We start from the raw sequence: 19,512 nt of genomic DNA on the forward strand, positions 1-19,512 counted from the left end.
GAAAAAATTTAGAGAAGGGGTGGAGTGTGTTTTGGTTTGGTTTTCACAGATCTGCTATTGATCTGAGGGAAAGATAATATAAAGATCTGATCAGTGGGACTCATTTTTGAATAAGTAAGTTTAACTTTATGCCCAAAGGCTTTCTTCCTTGATTCTTGGGTTGGAGGGAACACTGGAAACAGGATTTTCTGGGTGCTGGAAGGTTTCTTCCAGTTCAAATCTGCAAAACTGCCCTGCCTATCATGCTAGACAGAACAATAATCCTACAGAAAACCATGTCTAATGTGTTAATTCACTCCTTTTCCCATTTTTGTGGTCAAATCAATTGGAAAATCTGCTAATTTTTTAAATTTAAATTGGCCAAGAAATGTAAATAAAAATTGTTTTGATTTGAATTTTTTCTTAGGGTTTTGGTGAGTTTTAGGAAGGCAGTGGGGAGAGGAATGAAATTACTGTAAGCTGATAAATTGTTGTACCTTCCAAGGGAGAGAAATACTCAAAGCAACCTTTCCTGAAAATGGAAAGGTTCTAAGACAAAGGTCTTAGGGGGGAAAACTGGCCACTTTGAATTCCAAAACTAGTATTTCCATTCTGTCCTCTGCTCAAAGCAACATCACATATTGCTAAAGTAGAAGTGGGAAAAGTTAACATGGGGAGAGGGCACACAACTACCTTGTTGGCCAAAATCAGCTGAAAATGCATCCCAGATGTAATCAGAAATATAATTTTGGTTTTCACTTCCCTTTAAAAAGCAACAACTAATTTTTAGTTTTTTTGTGAGTTTTTCAGGCTATGTGGCCATGTTCTAGCAGAATTTCTTCCTGATGTTTCGCCAGCATCTATGGCTGGCATCTTCAAATGCATAATCTTCAGTTATGCATTTCTCTGAAGATGCCAGCCACAGATGCTGGCGAAACGTCAGGAAGAAACTCTTCTAGAACATGGCCACATAGCCCGAAAAACCCACAAAAAACTATGGATGCCGGCCATGAAAGCCTTCGATTTAACTAATTTTTACCATTTCAATAAATTTATTGAGTTGGGGTTTTTAAAGGTATACTACCACTCTAAGTGTACTACGTAATTTTTTAAAATTATTATTGTTTTTGCTTGAAAAAACTTTTTTAAAAATGGGTTTTAGAGGGGAAGGGCCTTCTAGCCACAAATAAAAGGTTGTGAGCTGCATCCAAATCACTTTCCTCACCCTTCCTCTACATCAACTTGTTGCTCACTGGATACAACCCCACATTTGCGGGTCTGGAGACTGTAACATATTTCAAGAAAGTTGAAAAGCATCATCCATTTGGAATTTCTCATGGGCAACCCCCCTGCAGTGAACAAAATACATAAGCATGCAGCTGGAAGCTTGCATGCTTAACAGGACTGTTTAACAGAATCATGAGTTTCCAAATCCAGGACTTTCAATTCATTATGACTCTGGGACACACCAACATGCATACATCCAAGCCATTCGTTTGTTCTGAGGTACCTGTCCTCAACTAGAATTTCTAACTGCTTGCAGGATTCCTTCCTTTCATGGTGACTGGCAATGAGGAGGTCAATCAGGCCTGGTTTCCAACATCACAATTGTGCCACTTGTACCCTTTGGCTCATCCATCCATCCCAACATGTCTTACTGCATAAATTTACATTTTGTGTGTGTGCGTTTTCCTGTTTTTGAAGTCATTTTGAAGAAGGAGCAGGTCCAGCCTATGTGTTGCATTTTGTGTGTCTGCCTCTGTTTGTCGTGTTCAGACAAGAGAAGTGATGCAGAATGGTTGGTGTTATGGAACATTTCAATTAAAGCAAAACATTTTGAAGAAAAAAAGAGAGACCGTATATTATTTGATAACACATGCAAGAAATCAGATATTATTTTAAAGAGATGCTTCTGATATTTGGACTAAAATGTCAGCTTACCCATAATGGGTAAGATGCTGCATCAAGGTTGTGTAGCATAAATCTACACACTCAAATTTATGCAGTTATTGGGATATGCAACCTTTGTACTGGATGACAATGTTTCACATCTCAGTGCACAACCAGATGTGTAGCCACATGCCCAATAGAATCACAATGGTGAACTGAAATGCAGATGTTCTTCATCAGGAAAAGGTCCAACCAGTTCTGTGGGGAAACCTACCCATGTATAAGAGACCAACAGAATTCTGGCCACTAAGATCAGGCATGTGCTTACCCTGGGCAAGCATAGGATGGAATCCTGTTGGTAACGCATTCATGTAACTCAAGGCTACAGATATACATCTTTTTGATGCTCCACAAGGAGATATCCTGTTCCTCCTTGTGCAATATTCAAACATATGTATCCCAAGGAAGTTTTCAAGGCCTGGGGGGCATTTTCACAACTCTTCACCGGACCACCGCTGCCAGAGCCACGTTTCTTCCGGGCGGCCTCCTCCCAGGGTGTCGGAGGTGCGCATCTGCGCACCGCCCCGGGAGTGCCGCCCACGGACTGGAAAGGGCACCGCTGCGGGACTCTGTTTTGGCTGGCCTTGGCGTTTTACGGCAGCCGGGAGAGGGCTCTTTAAGGGACATCTGGGGGGAAGGCAAGGAGGAGGCTCACCAGGTGAGAGCGGTGAGCATAAAGCCGGGCGACCGGACCTTCCTGCCACACCCCCTCCGCCTCCTCACCGGACCACCGCTGCCAGAGCCGCGTTTCTGCCGGGCGGCCTCCTCCCGGGGTGTCAGAGGTGCGCATCTGCGCACCGCCCCGGGAGTGCCGCCCACGGACTGGAAAGGGCACCGCTGCGGGACTCCGCAGCGCTACCACCGCACAGCTGCGCAACTGCGCAGTTTTTATCTGGCTTAGGGAGGTTGTGGGTTAGCCATAGAGCAGAGGATGCCTGAGGTGGCTAACCTCTGCTCTTCTAATCGCTGGAGAAGGGTGGGGGGAGGATATGGACGTGGGGGATGCATGGGCTGGGGAGGAAGGGGATACACATCATCACGAGCGGAGCTCCCATTGAGGTAGTGTGGGGAGGGGGAGGTACAGTGGTAACTCGGGATACGAATACCCAGCTTACGAATTTTTCGGGATACGACTTCCCATAGGGATTTATTGTTTCGGGTTACGAACGTTTTTTCGGGTTACGAAAAAACGCCGGCGCTGTTTTAAATGGAGCCGCGGCAGAGCCACGGCTTTTTTTCCCATTAGCGCCTATGGCAATTCGGGTTACGAAGGTTTTTGGGTTACGAAATTAGCCGCGGAACGAATTAATTTCGTAACCCGAGGGAGCACTGTATGGCGGTGGGAGAAGGGACTTGCGTTCCAGGGGAAGGCGAGATCGATGCATCATATCTATCTCCCCTTCCTGCCCCCCCTCCCAACCTAAGGGACCTGAGGGTCACTCCAACCATGCCACAAACCCTGTCGCTGCTCCTGTGCAATGCCAGGTCGATCAACAACAAGTCCCACATCCTCCACGACCTGTTGGAGGACAGTAATTGCGACCTGGCTTGCATTACCGAGACCTGGCTTGGGCCTGAAGGAGACGCTGTGTGGGCTCAGGCCCTGCCTGCTGGGTTCTCGGTGAAGGACCAGCCCAGGTTAGCTGGGCGGGGGAGGGGGGTGTGGCCTTGATATATAGGAACACCTTGTCCCTCACCAGGAACCACATCCGACAGACGTCCTATATCGAGTGTATTTACCTGACCCTAAAGGCGAGGGACAGTCTAGGGATTCTGTTGGTGTATCGGCCACCCCGTGCGCTAACGGACTCCCTTAACAAGCTGACACAGCTGGTCGCTGAGCTGATGCTGGAGACGCCCAGGCTACTTGTCCTGGGTGACTTCAACATCTCCCTCACGGCCAGCTATGTTCCACCCGGTGCGGCTCGGGAATTCATGGATACCATGGCGGCCATGGGCCTGTCCCAGCTGATTGTGGGTCCTAAGCATTGTGCGGGTAATACTCTTGATTTGGTCTTCTGTTCGGATGCGGAAAATCCGTGGGCGGAAATAACTAATATTTTCCCCCTGTCATGGACGGATCACTTCCTGGTGGAGGCAAAAATCAAGGTCTCTACCCAGATCCCCCCCGGGGGTGGTGGACCTGTTAGGATGGTCCACCCTCGAAGGCTGATGGAACCCAAAAGGTTCCAGGAAGCCCTAGAGGGATACATGGTTGGAAGTGACGGCGACTCTGTTGATGCCCTGACTGGTATCTGGAATATCGGTCTCTCTAGGGCTATACACAGTATCGCTCCCAAGTGCCCTCTCAGGCCTGCTTCCAAGCGTAAGCCCTGGGATACGGAAGATCTCCAGGCAAGGAAGCGGGAACTGCGACGGCTAGAGTGCCGTTGGCGGAAACACCTTCGCTGAGACGACAAGGCTCTCCTAGACCAACTGTTAGAGGACTACGGAGAGGCGATACGAGCAGCTAAGAACTCGTTCTATGCTGCTCGTTTCGCGTCCGCGGAGTCACGTCCAGCAGAGTTGTTCAGGGTGGTCAGAGAGCTAACTCAGCTCCTTCCTGCCCTGAACCAGATCCTTGAACCTTCTAAGGCCTGCTGTGACCAATTTAATAACTTCTTCGCGGATAAAACCTCTCGGATAAGCGAAGGTCTTAACGCCGACATTCAAGCAGAACCTAGGGTAGAGGCGTCCAGAGCCTCTGTGGACTCCATTAAACTGGATCGGTTTGAGTTGGTAAGTACCGATGATGTGGACAAGATCCTCGGAAGTGTTCGGAAGACAACTTGCTCTCTCGATCCCTGTCCCTCATGGCTAGCGGCCCAGGGGGGACCGGCGGTAACCCTATTGTTACGCCGGATTATTAATACATCTTTGAGGGAAGGGCAATTTCCATCTGAACTAAAATTGGCCATTGTAAGACCTTTACTAAAAAAGCCCTCCCTTGACCCCCTGGTACATAACAATTATTGGCCAGTCTCGCTGCTGCCATTTTTGGGGAAGGTGATCAAGAGGGCGGTTGCAGGTTCAAACTGGCTTCCGGGCGGGTTACGGGGTTGAGACGGCCACGGTCGCCTTGGTCGATGATCTCCGTCCGGACATCGACAGGGGAAGCGTGTCCCTGTTGGTGCTCTTGGACATCTCAGCGGCTTTCGATACCATAGACCATGGTATCCTTCTGGGACGCCTGGCAGAGGTGGGGATCGGGGGCACTGCGCTCCAGTGGTTCCGGTCCTACCTCTCTGGGAGGTCCCAGATGGTCCAGCTGGGAGACGTGTGCTCCGACGAGCGGGCCCTTAAAACTGGGGTCCCTCAAGGAGCCATTCTGTCTCCCATGCTATTTAACATTTACATGAAACCGCTGGGAGAGATCATCCGGAGACATGGGACGCGGGGTTATCAGTACGCTGATGACACCCAAATAGTCTTCTCTATGTCTCCGACTGATGCAGTGACCGAGGATGGCGTCTCTCCTCTCGTGGCCTGTCTGGAGTCGGTAATGGGCTGGATGAGGGAAAACCGACTCAGTCTGAATCCAGAGAAAACGGAGGTACTTGTGATAGGTTCCCCTGGTCCAGGAATGGCGGTAATTCCACCTGTCCTGAACAGGGTCACGCTTCCTGTGAAGGACTCTGTGCGCAGTCTGGGGGTGCTTCTTGACTCGTCGCTTCACCTGACTGCTCAGGTGAATGCGACGGTCAAGAACACCTGTTATCAGCTTCGGCTCATTCGCCAGCTGCGCCCATACCTGGCCCAGAGGGACCTTGAAACGGTAGTACATGCTCTGGTAACCTCGAGATTGGATTTCTGCAATGCACTCTACATGGGGCAACCCTTATACCAAACCCGGAAGCTACAAATGGTACAGAATATGGCAGCCAGGCTGGTCACTGGAACTTCCAGGGCCAGCCATATTACACCGGTGCTCAAAGATCTGCATTGGCTGCCTATTCGCTTCCGGGTACAATATAAGGTGTTGGTAATGACCTATAAAGCCCTAAATGGCTTGGGCCCAGGATACCTGAAGGGCCTCTCCCCGTACATTCCGTCCCGCACCCTCAGAACATCTGGGCAGCAACTACTTAGGATGCCAGGGGCTAGGCTGACCTCTATTACGAGGAAGACATTTTCCATCGTCGCCCCGGCCCTTTGGAACACGCTGCCCTCAGAGCTCCGCTCGGCCACCTCTCTGGCCCAATTTAGAAAGGATCTTAAAACCTTTCTATTTCAGATTGCTTTCCCCGACTAAAGTCCAGCGGGCCTCCCTTCCTCTTTTGTGGCAAAGAGGACTGGCTAACGGGGGTTTTTTACTCTGTTTTATTCTGTTTTGTGTAATTGTTTTAAATTTTTGATGTATATGTTGTGTTTTTATTATGCTGTAAACCGCCCTGATCTTCGGAAGGGCGGTATAAAAATAATTTTTTTATTATTTATTTATTTATAAAAAGTAATCAGTGAGGTTGCCCCCACCTCAATTGCAGTTCTGTAGCAAAGGGAAGAAAGTTGAGGCTGTTCCCCTGCATCTCGAGCAACTCTGGTGAATAGAGTTTGCCCTCACAAATCTCTAGTGAGTCTCTGGCGATCCAGGGAAATGAGATTAGTATTCTGCACCCATAACTGCACCTGAGAGCAGTGTTGCTCCTCCTGGCCAGTAAACAGCTACAGCAGACAGACACAGAAAGGTCTGCAAAGGTCTGATTGATATCGGCAGGAGCAGCAATCAACCATGCCTGTAGTGCACTATGTTCTTACACAACCTGGTGTTATGGCCATGGTCTTTAATCCCTCTGGTTTTTGACTCACACTCTCAGCTTCAATGTTTGAGTCAGATCCTGACTCCTAGATCTTTGACCTGATGTAGGATCATGGTCTTTAGTAACTCTGGTCTCTGATTTGAACTCTTGGTTTCAATGTTTGGCTCAAGTCTTGGCTTCCGGATCCCACTGCTAAAGTCTGACACTGGTTGATACTGCAACATGTACATGTTGTCTGGGCTTTTACTGTGTCACCTTACTTTAAAAAATGAAAGAAAAGGAAACATTTTCTTTTCCTCAATACATTTTTTTGCATATCCATGTTAAGAATCATTTTGAAGAAAAAAACATAGTTACAATACAATATTTGTAAAGACTTAGTGTGCAGACAATAATCCATACATAGAAAAGGATCAGCTGATGGGTTCCCCCCCCCCCCCCCAAGCTGTGGCATGCCTTCCCTTGAGACTCCTACAAGTTAAGGGAGCCTTCAGTTTATATAGGGCTTTTGGAACAGCTACGTGCACTTTCCCCAAATCTCTTTCTGGCAAGAGTCATATGAACAGGGTCTGTTTCTGAAAAGGTGGAAACTGGACAGCTTGACTTCAAGTATATTCCAAAGACCAGTCTTATGAAACACCAATACACGATAATGAGAAATACCTGGATAAAATCCACCTGCATTCTCCAGCTAAAAACATGGGGAAAGTCTCCAGGCCTCTTAATCATGAAAGATAGGGATTCTCTGCTCTTCTGGGGAAAGTAGCCAGGAAAACCCAAGCCATGAAAATCCAAGCAGTATCTGATCTCTATGGACAATTCCATGTGTATGCTAATCTGTAGTTTTTCTGGAGAGGCAAACTCACAGATGGAAAACAGTCTTCTGCTTAGATGACAGAACTCTCTATGCCCTCTTTTAGGCTACCGTCACCATTGTATCAGATTCTGAAAATATATAAGGATGAAATGTTGGGTTTTTTTCACCTAAACTGAATACTGAGAACAAGTAATAACCCTCCCCAAAACAGACCATGCAAATATATTTGATTACACAAAACATCTTAAATTATTTACTATTTATTCATTTTACAAATTTATATAGTGCTTCACAAACAGAATTTTACTGCCTTATAACATGAGAAAAGAAATCTGAAACGGAGCAGGAAAACAGTGACTTCCTTGATGCCAATCTGCATGATCTCATAGCATTTCCATTCTCCTTCCCGAAGGAGACATTCATAAAAGCATGCCTTTTGTTGAAGGGATTTTTCCAGCATGACCAAAGAGATGCTTTTACAACCGTCTCCCTTGGAAAGAGAATGGAAGTGATACAACTTCATGCAGAGAGGCATGGAAAAGCCACTACTCTCCTGCTCCATTTTGGATTTCTTTTCTTGTGTTATAAGACTCTTACTGAAGTAGTAGATCATAAAAGTCATACATACATATAAAAAGGCAATATAAAATTTGCTGAAAACTATTTCATTGTGCATGTATCTAAAACAGCAGCATATCTGATTAAGAGCTCAAGTGAAGAAAAACATTAATGCACATCTAACTTGCTCAGTTGCTGGTGCATGCCTTAATTCCAGCAGGTGCAAGTATATATGACACCTTCTTTTGAGCAGCCACCAGATCAATCAAAGCAGTGTTTGGCACCACTAGAAGGACCTCCTCCTAAGTTTAGAGACTTGTTCATTAGGACTACTATTACCCCCTTAAATTTTACCCAGTTAAATATAGGCAGGCAATGCAAAACATTTAGCACAAATGTTCTATGTTAATAATAGGTTTGTCCACAAATCCATTAAGCCATCCTAAAATTGCACTATCCCAAGGAGAATAAGGCTCACTTGTTTCTAACTTGTTGTGTGAGTCACTGTCAAAAAGGGTTGTGCTGCTCTTAGCCACAAGGTCACCACTCCTCAGCGCTTTCCACCTAGAAAGAAAGGAAGAAGCCATTTTTATGTACTAGCAGATTTGTTGCCACTTCACTACCACTTGCAGTCATCTATGAACCATATAAATATGTATTGTAACACCAGGCTACTTTGTGAGGCTGTCGTAAGGATTACTGGAAATAAAAATCTATGAGGGGAATCAGGAACATTTGAATTTTGTGATGTAAAATGAACAGACATTTCCTCCAGCACAAAATGCAGCCGCTGAAGTGCAAACAGGATTAGAGCCACTGAGATGATGGGGAGAAGGGATCAATGCTTTCAGATGAATTCTGAGGTACAGTCAGCACTCCCTATCCACAGATTCTGCATCCATGGATTCAACCATCCACAGACTGAAAATAAGCCAACCCACACCAAAAAATCCAAAAAGGCAAACCTTGATTTTGCCAGTTTACATAAGGGACACCTTTTTACTATGCCATTGCATAGAATGAGATCTGAGCAACCATGGATTTTGATATCCACAAGGGGTCATGGAGTCAAATCCTAGCAGATACTGTACTAAGGTTGTACTGTACATTGAAATCATCTATATTTCTGTCTCTCTGTCTCTCCCTACCTCCCTACCTACCGCTGGGAGGGAGCTCTAAAAACAGTGTCAACAGCACAAGGTCTGAGAATGCTCAGTGGCCTCCAGGAGCCACCAAATACTGAGAACTAGCCAAACATCCATGGTTGCCTGGCTAGTTAGAACCTGTAACAGGCACATTCCTGTTAATAGGAGGTGGCACACTGGAATATTTTGTTCCAAATCCCATTTTGGGTGTGGATGTGCATAAGTGTGTGTGTGTGTTTTTGTGTGAGAACAAGAGAAGGAGGGAGAGAAATTAGGGGTCCCCTTTCAAGCTTCAATGGGTTTACTACCAGGCCAAACTGTTTATTTTTAGGATTGGGGGATGCTGTGCTGTCTCATTTATAAAGTCAGCAGAATGGGCACTGAAGGAGAAGATGAATAGATGTGGATAAAAGACTGGAAGGAAGGAGATCAACAAGACCACTGTATTCTCCCCTATTTTTCCACCATCATTCTTTCTCAGTGTTCAAGTGACTATGTTCTGAAGGCCATACGTCTTCTATGAGCACACCCACAGACCTGCAGCTGTGAGCCTATAGTCAGCCCTCCTTATGTGCCTGAATTCTTTATCCATAGAATCAAGCATCCATGACTTGAAATACATACACACGCATACGCACACACATACATGCACACAAAGCAAAACATGATTTTGCCATTTTATATAAGGGATGCTATTTTGCTATCCGTTGTATTTAATGGGATTTGAACATCCACTGATTATGGTGTCCTGGAACCAAACCCCAGCACATACCAGGGGCCCACTGTATCTAGTTGCTAAGTCTCAGATGGAACAGGGCAGAATGATGTAAGAGGCATACACACATGTAAACTGAGTATACATATATGTATGTCTTATTTTGGATGGGGTCCAATTAGTTCATTGCATGCCTTCAAAATCCTCTCACCACTTCAGGACCTGCCAAGCCCCATGGGCAATGCTACAGCCCTTAAATGTCAGAGGATGAAGAAGGGATGGACATGAACAAGAAAGAAAGGAATGACTCCTCTCTCCACAGCAATTTGCAATGGTGAGAATGACCAGGATGAGCACAGAAACAAACTTTGACCATTATTATTATTATTATTATCCTAACCTTCCACAAGGTCAATAGTCTTATTTCCTTTTTGGAAGATGAAGGGCCAGAAAGGTTGGCTTACTTAGAGCTTATGCTCAAAGGAAGATCTGAATCAATAACCTTCTTATCTACATGGAAAGGCTTTGTCACACAAAGCTCTTCTGCTAAAATAACATTGTTTCTAAAATGTGATGCACTTGGTCTCTTTCCTATTATACTTTAGGGAACCTTTCTGGGATTGTACCCTTTGTGCTTAAAGCTGATCACACACAGCATTTGGGACTGTTCACTCAGTGTCACACCTAAGGCTGCATCTGCACTGCAGAAATAATTCAGTTTGACCCCACTTTTAACTGCCATGGCTGAATACTATGGAATTCTGAAGACTGTAGTTTTGTGAGATTTAGCCTTCTCTGTCAGAGAGCTCTGGTGCCAAACTACAAATCCCAAAATCCCATAGCATGGAGCTATGGCAGTTAAAGTGGGGTCAAATTGGATTATTGCTGTGTTGCAGATGCAGCCCAAGACATTATCCCAACCTTTTTTTCCTATTTCGACACAAGTGTGCACATACACACCTTGGTTCCACCTCCCTGAAATATAAATGAAAACAGTTTCATGTTTAAAAAGGCATTTTTCCCTTGTGAGTGTGGGCACCTCCTGATCAGGACAGATCTAGTTTCAGACTTAACTAATTGCTGGCAGATGAAAGGCAGCAGAGATATCTCTGTCTGACCTATCTCAATGCTGGTTTTCATCTTCCAGCAATTAATTAAATCTGGAGTTAGAACAAACTAACTTTGGGTGAACGAAATAAAGGGTGAAGGAAATAAAAAACAGTTTTAAAAAACTGTAAGACTCTTTTCTACTTATATTTCTAAGTGCATGTATAACTGTGTGTCTGAGAGAGAGAGAGAGAGAGAGCTGTAAAATTGATATTAAACTGTTTACTTTTGTGTGGGAAATCATAGCAGAACAGTAGCAGGAAAGGAGGTCACTAATGGATTTTTTTTTAATTAAGAGAAAGAAACGCTTTAAAATGGTCTCCCAAAAGAGGACAACAGAAAAGGACAGTATCATGTGATAAGCCCCAACTTGAAAATGCTATTATCCTGCCTTAATTGAAATTTACCTGCCTTGTCTAATAAAGTCCGTAGGAGATTATCACATGGGGACAGAAAGAGGAACAGGACAGGAATGAGTTGCTCTCCCATCCTTATTTCATCCGGGACCATGATCACACAAAAGAAATTCACACATGCCACACTGATCCAGTTATTGTCCCATTAGTGAAATGAAATTGTATTAACGGGTTCTTCTGTTAATACAAAATGACAGGAAATGAGGGGACAATTCCACCACTCACGGGACAATGACAGGATCAGCACGACATCATATGAAAGTCTTTTGCAGGATCACCGTCATTTGCACTTCCCAGATGGGACAATGACAGGATTGGTGCAACGTCACGTGAAAGTCCTTCCCTCGATCACACAGGAAGGACAGGACAAGGATGGGGAAATGATGGGACAGGAACGTCCTTTTCTCCATCTGATAATCTCTTTAGTCTCTCACATCAGACAATATATCCCATAGTTAATCCATGACATTTTAGCTCTCAGTCCTTCTGTGTACCTTCCAAATGTCCCAATTTGGCAGGAACAGTCCTGCTTCATCCTCTATCACCCCATATTTTCAGCTGCTTCTAAAGTGTCCCAGTTTCTCTCTCCTACTCCCACTTTCTCCTTTGGTCCATGGTTTGTTTCAATTGTTGCAAATTGAGTTCAAAGTGCCAAAATAGTTCCTAGCCCACATGTTCTTCTTCATTAATAATTTTTGCCATCTCAACCCCATTCTGATGTTGCTCGGACACATGTCTCCTGATTTTGATCTGTGAAACTTTGGGGGGTATGCTTCTACCATGCTGGATGAATGCTTAGAAAGACAGCATCATCCTGGTGTTTAGATAGCCCTAGAAAATTCTTTGCCTGTTATACACCCCACCCTAAGGACAATGGACAGAAGAAGCTACCCCATTCAAACTGAGGAATTTACCGGAAGATACCGAAGATGAAACTGATGAAAATAATAGCCACCAGATCTATTATGGTCCACATAATCCTGTATTCCATGGGAGTCTGTAACAGAACAGTAGACAAGCTATAGTTATTATAATTGAGTATACCTGCTCATCAGGTAGTTGGACCAAATGGCCCTTGTGGCTTCTTAACTCTAAGATGCTATAGTTTGTTCTCCAAGATAATAAAAAATAGGACAACATTGCAAGAGGATTTGAAAACTGGAGGACCTGGTCCATTTCACAGTTCATGGGCCAATTTGTTGTCTCAAGTTGCTAGAGATAGCTAAGGAATGCTTGAAGAATTTGTCATTTGGAAACAGGCTGAGTCTCCTTTATCTAGAATTCCAAAATCCAAAATGTTCCAAAAACTAAAGTTTTTTCATGATTGGCTGAGATACTGGCATCTTTGTTTTCTTATGGTTCAGTGTACAGAAACTTTGTTTCATGCACAAAATTATTTTTAAATAATGTGCATAAAATTAAAAGGTGTATAAGAAACAAACAAATTTTGTGTTTAGGCATAGGGTCCCATCTCTCAGATATCTCATTATGTAGATAAATGCAAATATAGGTATTCCAAAATCCAAAATTTCTGGTCCCAAGCATTTCAGATAAGGCAAACTCAACCTGTATAGCGATGTGATCTGTATATTCCAGACTAATATGGACAGCAAAACAGATTTCATAATTCTTTGAATGTTGTTATAGATGTTAACATTGAGTCTAAAACATAATCTTCAAATGCATCTTAAATAGAAAGAAACATTACAGCATGAGTTCCACAGGCTCTAATGCAAATCGTTAGAGGCAAGAAGTTTTATCCAGATTTCACACACACACACACACAAATACAAGTAAGCAACAACTGGCACTGTTTTCAGATAGAAAATAGGATCCTATAAGATCTGAAGTTGATTTCATAAAATTGATTTAAATTATTAAACACATATATATATGTAATGCACATGGTTGGCTGCAGGACCAAAGACAGCAAAGCCAGAGGTAAATTAAATAAAGAAAGGATATGAGAATTATATTATTAGCAGTGATAATTCACAAATCCATACAAACATCCTGGGACTAGGTAAGCCAACTGATATAAGCAATGTGATAAGAATCACATTTCAGGGCCCTGGTGACAGACAGAAATTTCTTGATCCATTCTAGCTAAATAATCTCATTCTCATCTCCCTTAGATATTCTCCTGTCCTGCAATGGACACTATGATCAATGGAAAGGGGCCTTGTAGAGTGAAGTGGAATGCTTTCATGGCTAGCATCCATAGTTTTTTGTGGGTTTTTTGGGCTATGTGGCCATGCTCTAGAAGAGTTTATTCCTGATGTTTCACCAGCATCCGTGGCTGGCTTCTTCAGAGAATGTTGGCATAGAAGAATGCAAAGAGGATTAGTGTCTGCTAATTGGTGATCATTGTCTGCTGGGAATCCCCCTGACTGTGGGTGGTTTCTCATTTGTATTTGCTCTTCTTCTGGACTGGTAGCCAAACTTTGTTCACTTTAAGGGTTTCTTCTTTCCGGTTGAAATTATCCAGATGTTTATGGATTTCAATGGCTTCCCTATGCATTCTGACCTGATAGTTGTTGGCATGGTCCAGAATTTCAGTGTTTTCAAACAGCATTTTATGCCCAGGATGGTTTATAACATGTTCTGCTACTGCTGATTTTTCCAGCTGACTCAGTCTGCAGTGTCTCTCATGTTCCTTGATTCGTGTTTGTACACTGTGTTTGGTGGTCCCTATGTAGACTTGTCCACAGCTACATGGTATGTGGTAAACTCCTGCAAACACGAATCAAGGAACAAGCATTCTGGATTTTTAAAAGAAATATCTGGACAGAAGTTAAAAGCTAATAATGACTCTGGATTTATCATCAAACAGTCCAGAATAACAGAAACATCATTTGTATGGTAAAATAAAAAATGAGATCTACTATTGCTGCAATACTACAATATTTCACTTGTCTGGATATCCCCTTTACCTGTATGCAGCCCTGAGATCTTGTGATCTAGGAGAGGATGTAAAGACCTGAATGAATCAATAACCCTACCAGGACATATCTGCATTACATAGTGGTCTTCCATCCATTTACTATTTAGGCATAACCCCATTTACCTTTCCCAAACCAGCTATGTTTAGGATAGTATGATGGACAATTCAGAACGGCCTGTCTTGACCCTTAGTCAAGACAATGGCAAGATTTTTTTTTCATATCCCTAACCTAGGTAATAAGGAACATTTGTGACCTGATGTAAAAGAGCACACTATGCATGTGAATAAATAACAAATGACTAATGCAGCTTGTCTGCTCCCCACAATTACTGAAAATATTCCTGCAGATGCCCACATATTAATGGCACATGCATGTGCTGGGAGACCTTCTCTTTACTTACCATTAGGAAGTAAGGCTGATGGACCATTCCAAGGGTGTGCACAGCATTTGTGGTTACAGAATGAACTCCATAGCACCAGACCAAGGAAAAAAGCCACGGTTCGCTGACCACCCAAAGGTTAATTGTGATGTTGGCTGCTTTATATTTACTACAAGTAAAAGCACAGGTTTTTAACAACATCAACAATAAAAATTTAAAATACAAAACAGAAAACTATTAAAAGCTGATAAACCCACAGTTAAAATACAATACTATAAAATTATTAAAATACTGTCATAAGAGTTCATATACAGATTTAAAAGTCATAGTTTAAAATTGACTGGATGAGTGTGCCAAAAGAGATATGTCTTTAATTATGGTTTAAATGCAATCTGTGTTTTCAGCAGTCATATCTCTTCTGGCAGGTCATTCGACAGTCTGGGGGCAGCAGAAGAAAAAGTCTAAAATCTATCCAAAATGCCCTGTTGAAATTTGCTACTAAAACATCTCCCCAAAAATCAAGACCCAGTTTTCTGTTTGTTACTTTTTGAAAGTGATGAAATATGGAGAAGGCAGCTGACTCTGCCATTCAAACCTACCAAACATCGATATCGGCCAAATTTCTGTAATCCAGGTTGAGTTTCACAATGTTTTTTGACTTGAGCTCCTGAATGCTTTCTTCATTACCTGATGTCTGCTGGAACCCAGGAGCTTTATTCAGTATATAATGTCTACCTGGATTGTGTAGCCAGAGGACCTGTGATTTGCAGAACAGCAAAATATCATTTATAATACTTTCATCTACCCTTTCCAAAATAATACTTTCATCTACCCAACCAAAAGGATGTTGGCATATTGTGGTGCCATGCATGTGCCCATAGCAATATTGTTAACTTGAAGGTGTAAGTCATCAATGGACATAAATAGTCAATCACAGTATTACCATGGGCACAAGCATACCACCACAACATGCCAACATCTTTATGGGAGATCAAGAACAACACTTCCTTAACTCCTGCACCCAGAAACCTCTTTTCTACCTGGGACACATTCATTCATTCATTTAATATATTTATACATGCCTCCAACTTCTATCTTGAACACACTACCAAATCCATAGTTCACAGCCAAGCTCTGATACACTCACATCTGCTCAGACCCACAAGACAGGGATGCCAAATTCATGGATTTACAACAAGCATTCCTGAAGCTACAGTATCCACCATGTTCTTAATGTTATCTGCCCTCAAATCAACCTTGACTCATGGTGACCCTGTAGATGATGCATCTCCAAGACTCCCTATCCTTCACTGTTCTGCTTAGGGTTTGTAGATTCAGGCCTGTGACCACCCTGACTGAGTCTAACCATCTGGCATGTGGTCTTCCTCTCTTTCTACTGCCTTCCACCTTTCCTGGCATAATTGTCTTTTCTAATAAGTCATGCTTTCTCATGTCGTGACCAAAGTATGACATCTCCTTTTAATCATCTTGGCTTCCAGAGAGTTCAGGCGCGATCTATTTTGAGACCCATTAGTTGGTCTTTTTGGCTGTCCACAGTAGTCTCAACACTCTTCTCCAGCACCACATCTCAAATGAATTGACTTTCTTCATATACACTTTCTTCACTGTCTAGTTCTCATAGTGCTCAGTTGTGTAAAAATAAATGAACAAGGCAAGACCAGTGAAATGTCAGGAATAAACTCTTCTAGAACATGGCTACACAGTCTCCAAAACTCACAAAAAACTATGTATGCTGGCCATGAAAGCCTTCAACTTCATGATACAAAACAGATTGTAGACAGGAATTTACAGAACCCCACTGGTGTCACATACAGCTCCCAGCTGAGACCATTCACATATAACAACAGTGAGTTAAAACCTATTTTGAAAAATAATACTGCCCTCTCAAAGGATTGTGGTAGAAGGCCTTTACTTGTCTACAGACAGCTTCCCAATCTCAGACAGTTACTTACTTACAGGAGGACTCACAATACAGATGGTGAGATGGGTACAAGATCTTGACACAAACCCAGATGTCCACATATCTACTTGGGAAATGTCATCACAGGACCTAATCACATCACCCACAGTATTAGAAACACTTTCAGTCACTCATCTGCTAATGTGATAAATGCCATCCTTTGTCAACAATGCCCTTCAGCACTCTACAATGGGCAAACAGGCCAGTCTCTGTGTCAGAGGATAAATAACCATATATCAGATGTTAGGAATAGGACGACACAAAAACCTACTGCAGAGCACTTTAGTCATCCTTGGGACTCCATCTCCACTCTAAGGACAATGGACCTTGGACAAAACAAAACAAAGCAAACTACAAAGGAAGATTGGAATGAGAAACAGCTGAACTGGAATATAGCCACAAACATGAATCCATCAACAGTAGGTTGAACAGAGACAATGGCTTTGTGGCACACTACACATATTATAACACTGGTTAACAGTTCAGCCTCATGAAGACACCCTTGGCCAGTTGATCACATCTCCTTTCTGCTTCCCAGCTGCACACAACATGTTCTAGAAGTCCCCCCAACAATCAAAAGCTTATCCATCCACCCTGGCCTTAGCCAAGATCTTTCCTTCTGCCTTTGTCCCTCAACAACCATAGTTAAAACTGAACTTGTCACCTCATCACCATGCCCACAGGTTTTGCATTTCTATGGCTATTCATACAGTCTGATTAGAATGTCCTTCAGGATACCAGTTGACTCCATACATCTGAGAACAGAACCAAGGACTTTATCACACAAGTCTAAAAAGCAGAATCTGAATAGGATAAAAGCATCTTTGGCTGGTACTAATCACTTAACTTCATACCCATCTTGCTGCTGCCTTGCCTTCCAGTCATTTCTGTAGTGCATCTTTTCATTCATGAGCAAAACTTGTCAATAGGTTCTAAATCTCCTGCTATTTCATTACTGCCTTGGTGCAGTAGGTCCTGTCCACTGCAGTTTTGCTTCTCAGGCAGTCAGGTGATGTGAATGGCTGAGATTTTGCTCCTCTACCCCCCTTCCCCTCAAAATGATTGCAGCTGCCAACATCTTCCTGAAGCTGGCTGCTGGGTGCACATTCACAAAGCAGCTGTCTTCAGGCCGGCCGTTGCAGCCAGGATTGCTCCCCTCCAAGCTGCCTTCAGCCAGATTGGGGCTGCAGCAACCGCATGCCATGGCCCCGATCTGGCCTTTCCAGGGTGCGAAAAGGAACCGCAAAAAGGCCTGGAAAGGGCGCGATAGCCGCAGTGCCACGACTCTACCACGCTCCTTTGGCTTGTGTTGTGTGGGCGCAGCACCAGAGGAGCACCGTGCCCTAGGGGCGGAGCTAGGGCATGCATCTGGAGATGCTATGCCTGACTCTGCCCCCCAGCCGGCCTTTCATGCTGGTGTGTAAAAGCTCTTGGTTAGTTATTCTCAAAGGTGCTACAAGATCCCTTTGCGTATGGGAGAAGTGAAATCTGGTCACAGAAGAACATGTACTGGGAGAAGCTATTTTTAAAACTATTTATCCCAAAATATGCATTTCTAAATATATTTTCTCTCAAAAATAAAATTTCAGATGCATTTTGACAACTTTACATCCTGTTCAGCCATAAACTGGATTGCAACATTTGGAAAAGTGCAAAATCTAAGGTGGCCAGTTTTTTGATCTTGCAAAAGATCCAATTCTTCAGACATCTGTATGAACCAATCATTACAGACAGAAAGTTAATATAAGCTCAAATACAATAGGTTTTAAGAAAGTCTAACCCACTGCCTGTCGAAGAGTCACAAATTATTGCTTTCAGCCATTTATATAAACCACTTGTGATGAGAACTCTAAGTGTGCACAAAATAAAATGTGTTACACAGCAGATCAAAACCAGGCCCACATCTGCCATTCTCAAGGTAAAAACAAATCAGATGAATGAAAGAGGTGGGAAGTTGGAGTGAAGAGATCCCTCATACCAAACTGGGTGTAATCCTTGATTCAGTTTGAAGGACTTCTAAGAGCCTTTGGATGTAGGTATTCCTGTAAGGGTGATACTTCGGAGGGCGGTAAATATCAAAGATCACATATTTTTTCTTCTTTTCAGCAAGTTTCAAAAAATCAAGGAACTTGTAAATTTTTTGATCCATTGCCCATTTTCGATCATTTTGTGACAGCACAGGCATGCCAAAGAACGGCTTTTTCTATAAAGAAATGCATAGAGAGGAAAGAATCAGGTAGACGTAGTTTATCTTTGAAACCAAAACCAGTTTTGGATAATTTTTTAGGGCACTAACTTGAATGTGTAAGTACACTTGGGGCCTATACACACAGGCAACTCCATGGTATCCTGCCAGTGGTTCCAACCTGTTGCCAACTCTGGTACCTATCTTGGGTCAGCAGGTGTTTGCATGACCACTCATTGCCACACCACGGAGACGTGAATGCTGCCACAAACACCCTTACGGTTGGCGTCACGTTCCCTCTGAAGGCCCCTGCTGTAGTTCATAAGGACAGAAGCCAGGCACTTGGCTTCACTCACATAACCAGGCACCTCCTTTCAATGTCACAGGCCATGACTGGGACCTTCAAAGGGAGCATGGCAGTGGCAGCAGGTAAGAGGGCTGCCGGCTGTCATGGCAGAGTTTCTAGGAAACATTAAGGGGCTTTTGTGCCAGAGTCAGACTGGAATTGCCAGATCAGTGTCTGGACTGGCCAATCCCAGCTTGGGGCTATTGGCATGCATTGTCCATACAGGACAATG

The 19,512-nt window shown here is 43.5% G+C and overlaps 1 protein-coding gene across 1 annotated transcript in view; it reads right to left on the reverse strand.

Annotated features, from left to right (window-relative positions):
• Positions 1-7,594: 7,594 nt before the first annotated feature.
• Positions 7,595-19,512, reverse strand: part of LOC121925125 (glycerophosphodiester phosphodiesterase domain-containing protein 4-like) — a 52,942-nt gene continuing 41,024 nt past the window's right edge. The window contains exons 3-8 of the mRNA XM_042456921.1: positions 18,728-18,952; positions 15,368-15,525; positions 14,790-14,937; positions 12,359-12,441; positions 8,540-8,625; positions 7,595-7,631 (exon numbers count right to left, since the gene is read on the reverse strand). Coding sequence (XP_042312855.1) covers positions 7,603-7,631; positions 8,540-8,625; positions 12,359-12,441; positions 14,790-14,937; positions 15,368-15,525; positions 18,728-18,952 — 729 coding nt within the window. The 3' untranslated portion in view covers positions 7,595-7,602. The remainder of the gene's footprint in view (positions 7,632-8,539; positions 8,626-12,358; positions 12,442-14,789; positions 14,938-15,367; positions 15,526-18,727; positions 18,953-19,512) is intronic.

The sequence above is a fragment of the Sceloporus undulatus genome, chromosome 3, assembly GCF_019175285.1.
Source record: "Sceloporus undulatus isolate JIND9_A2432 ecotype Alabama chromosome 3, SceUnd_v1.1, whole genome shotgun sequence".
Lineage (NCBI taxonomy): Eukaryota > Metazoa > Chordata > Lepidosauria > Squamata > Phrynosomatidae > Sceloporus > Sceloporus undulatus.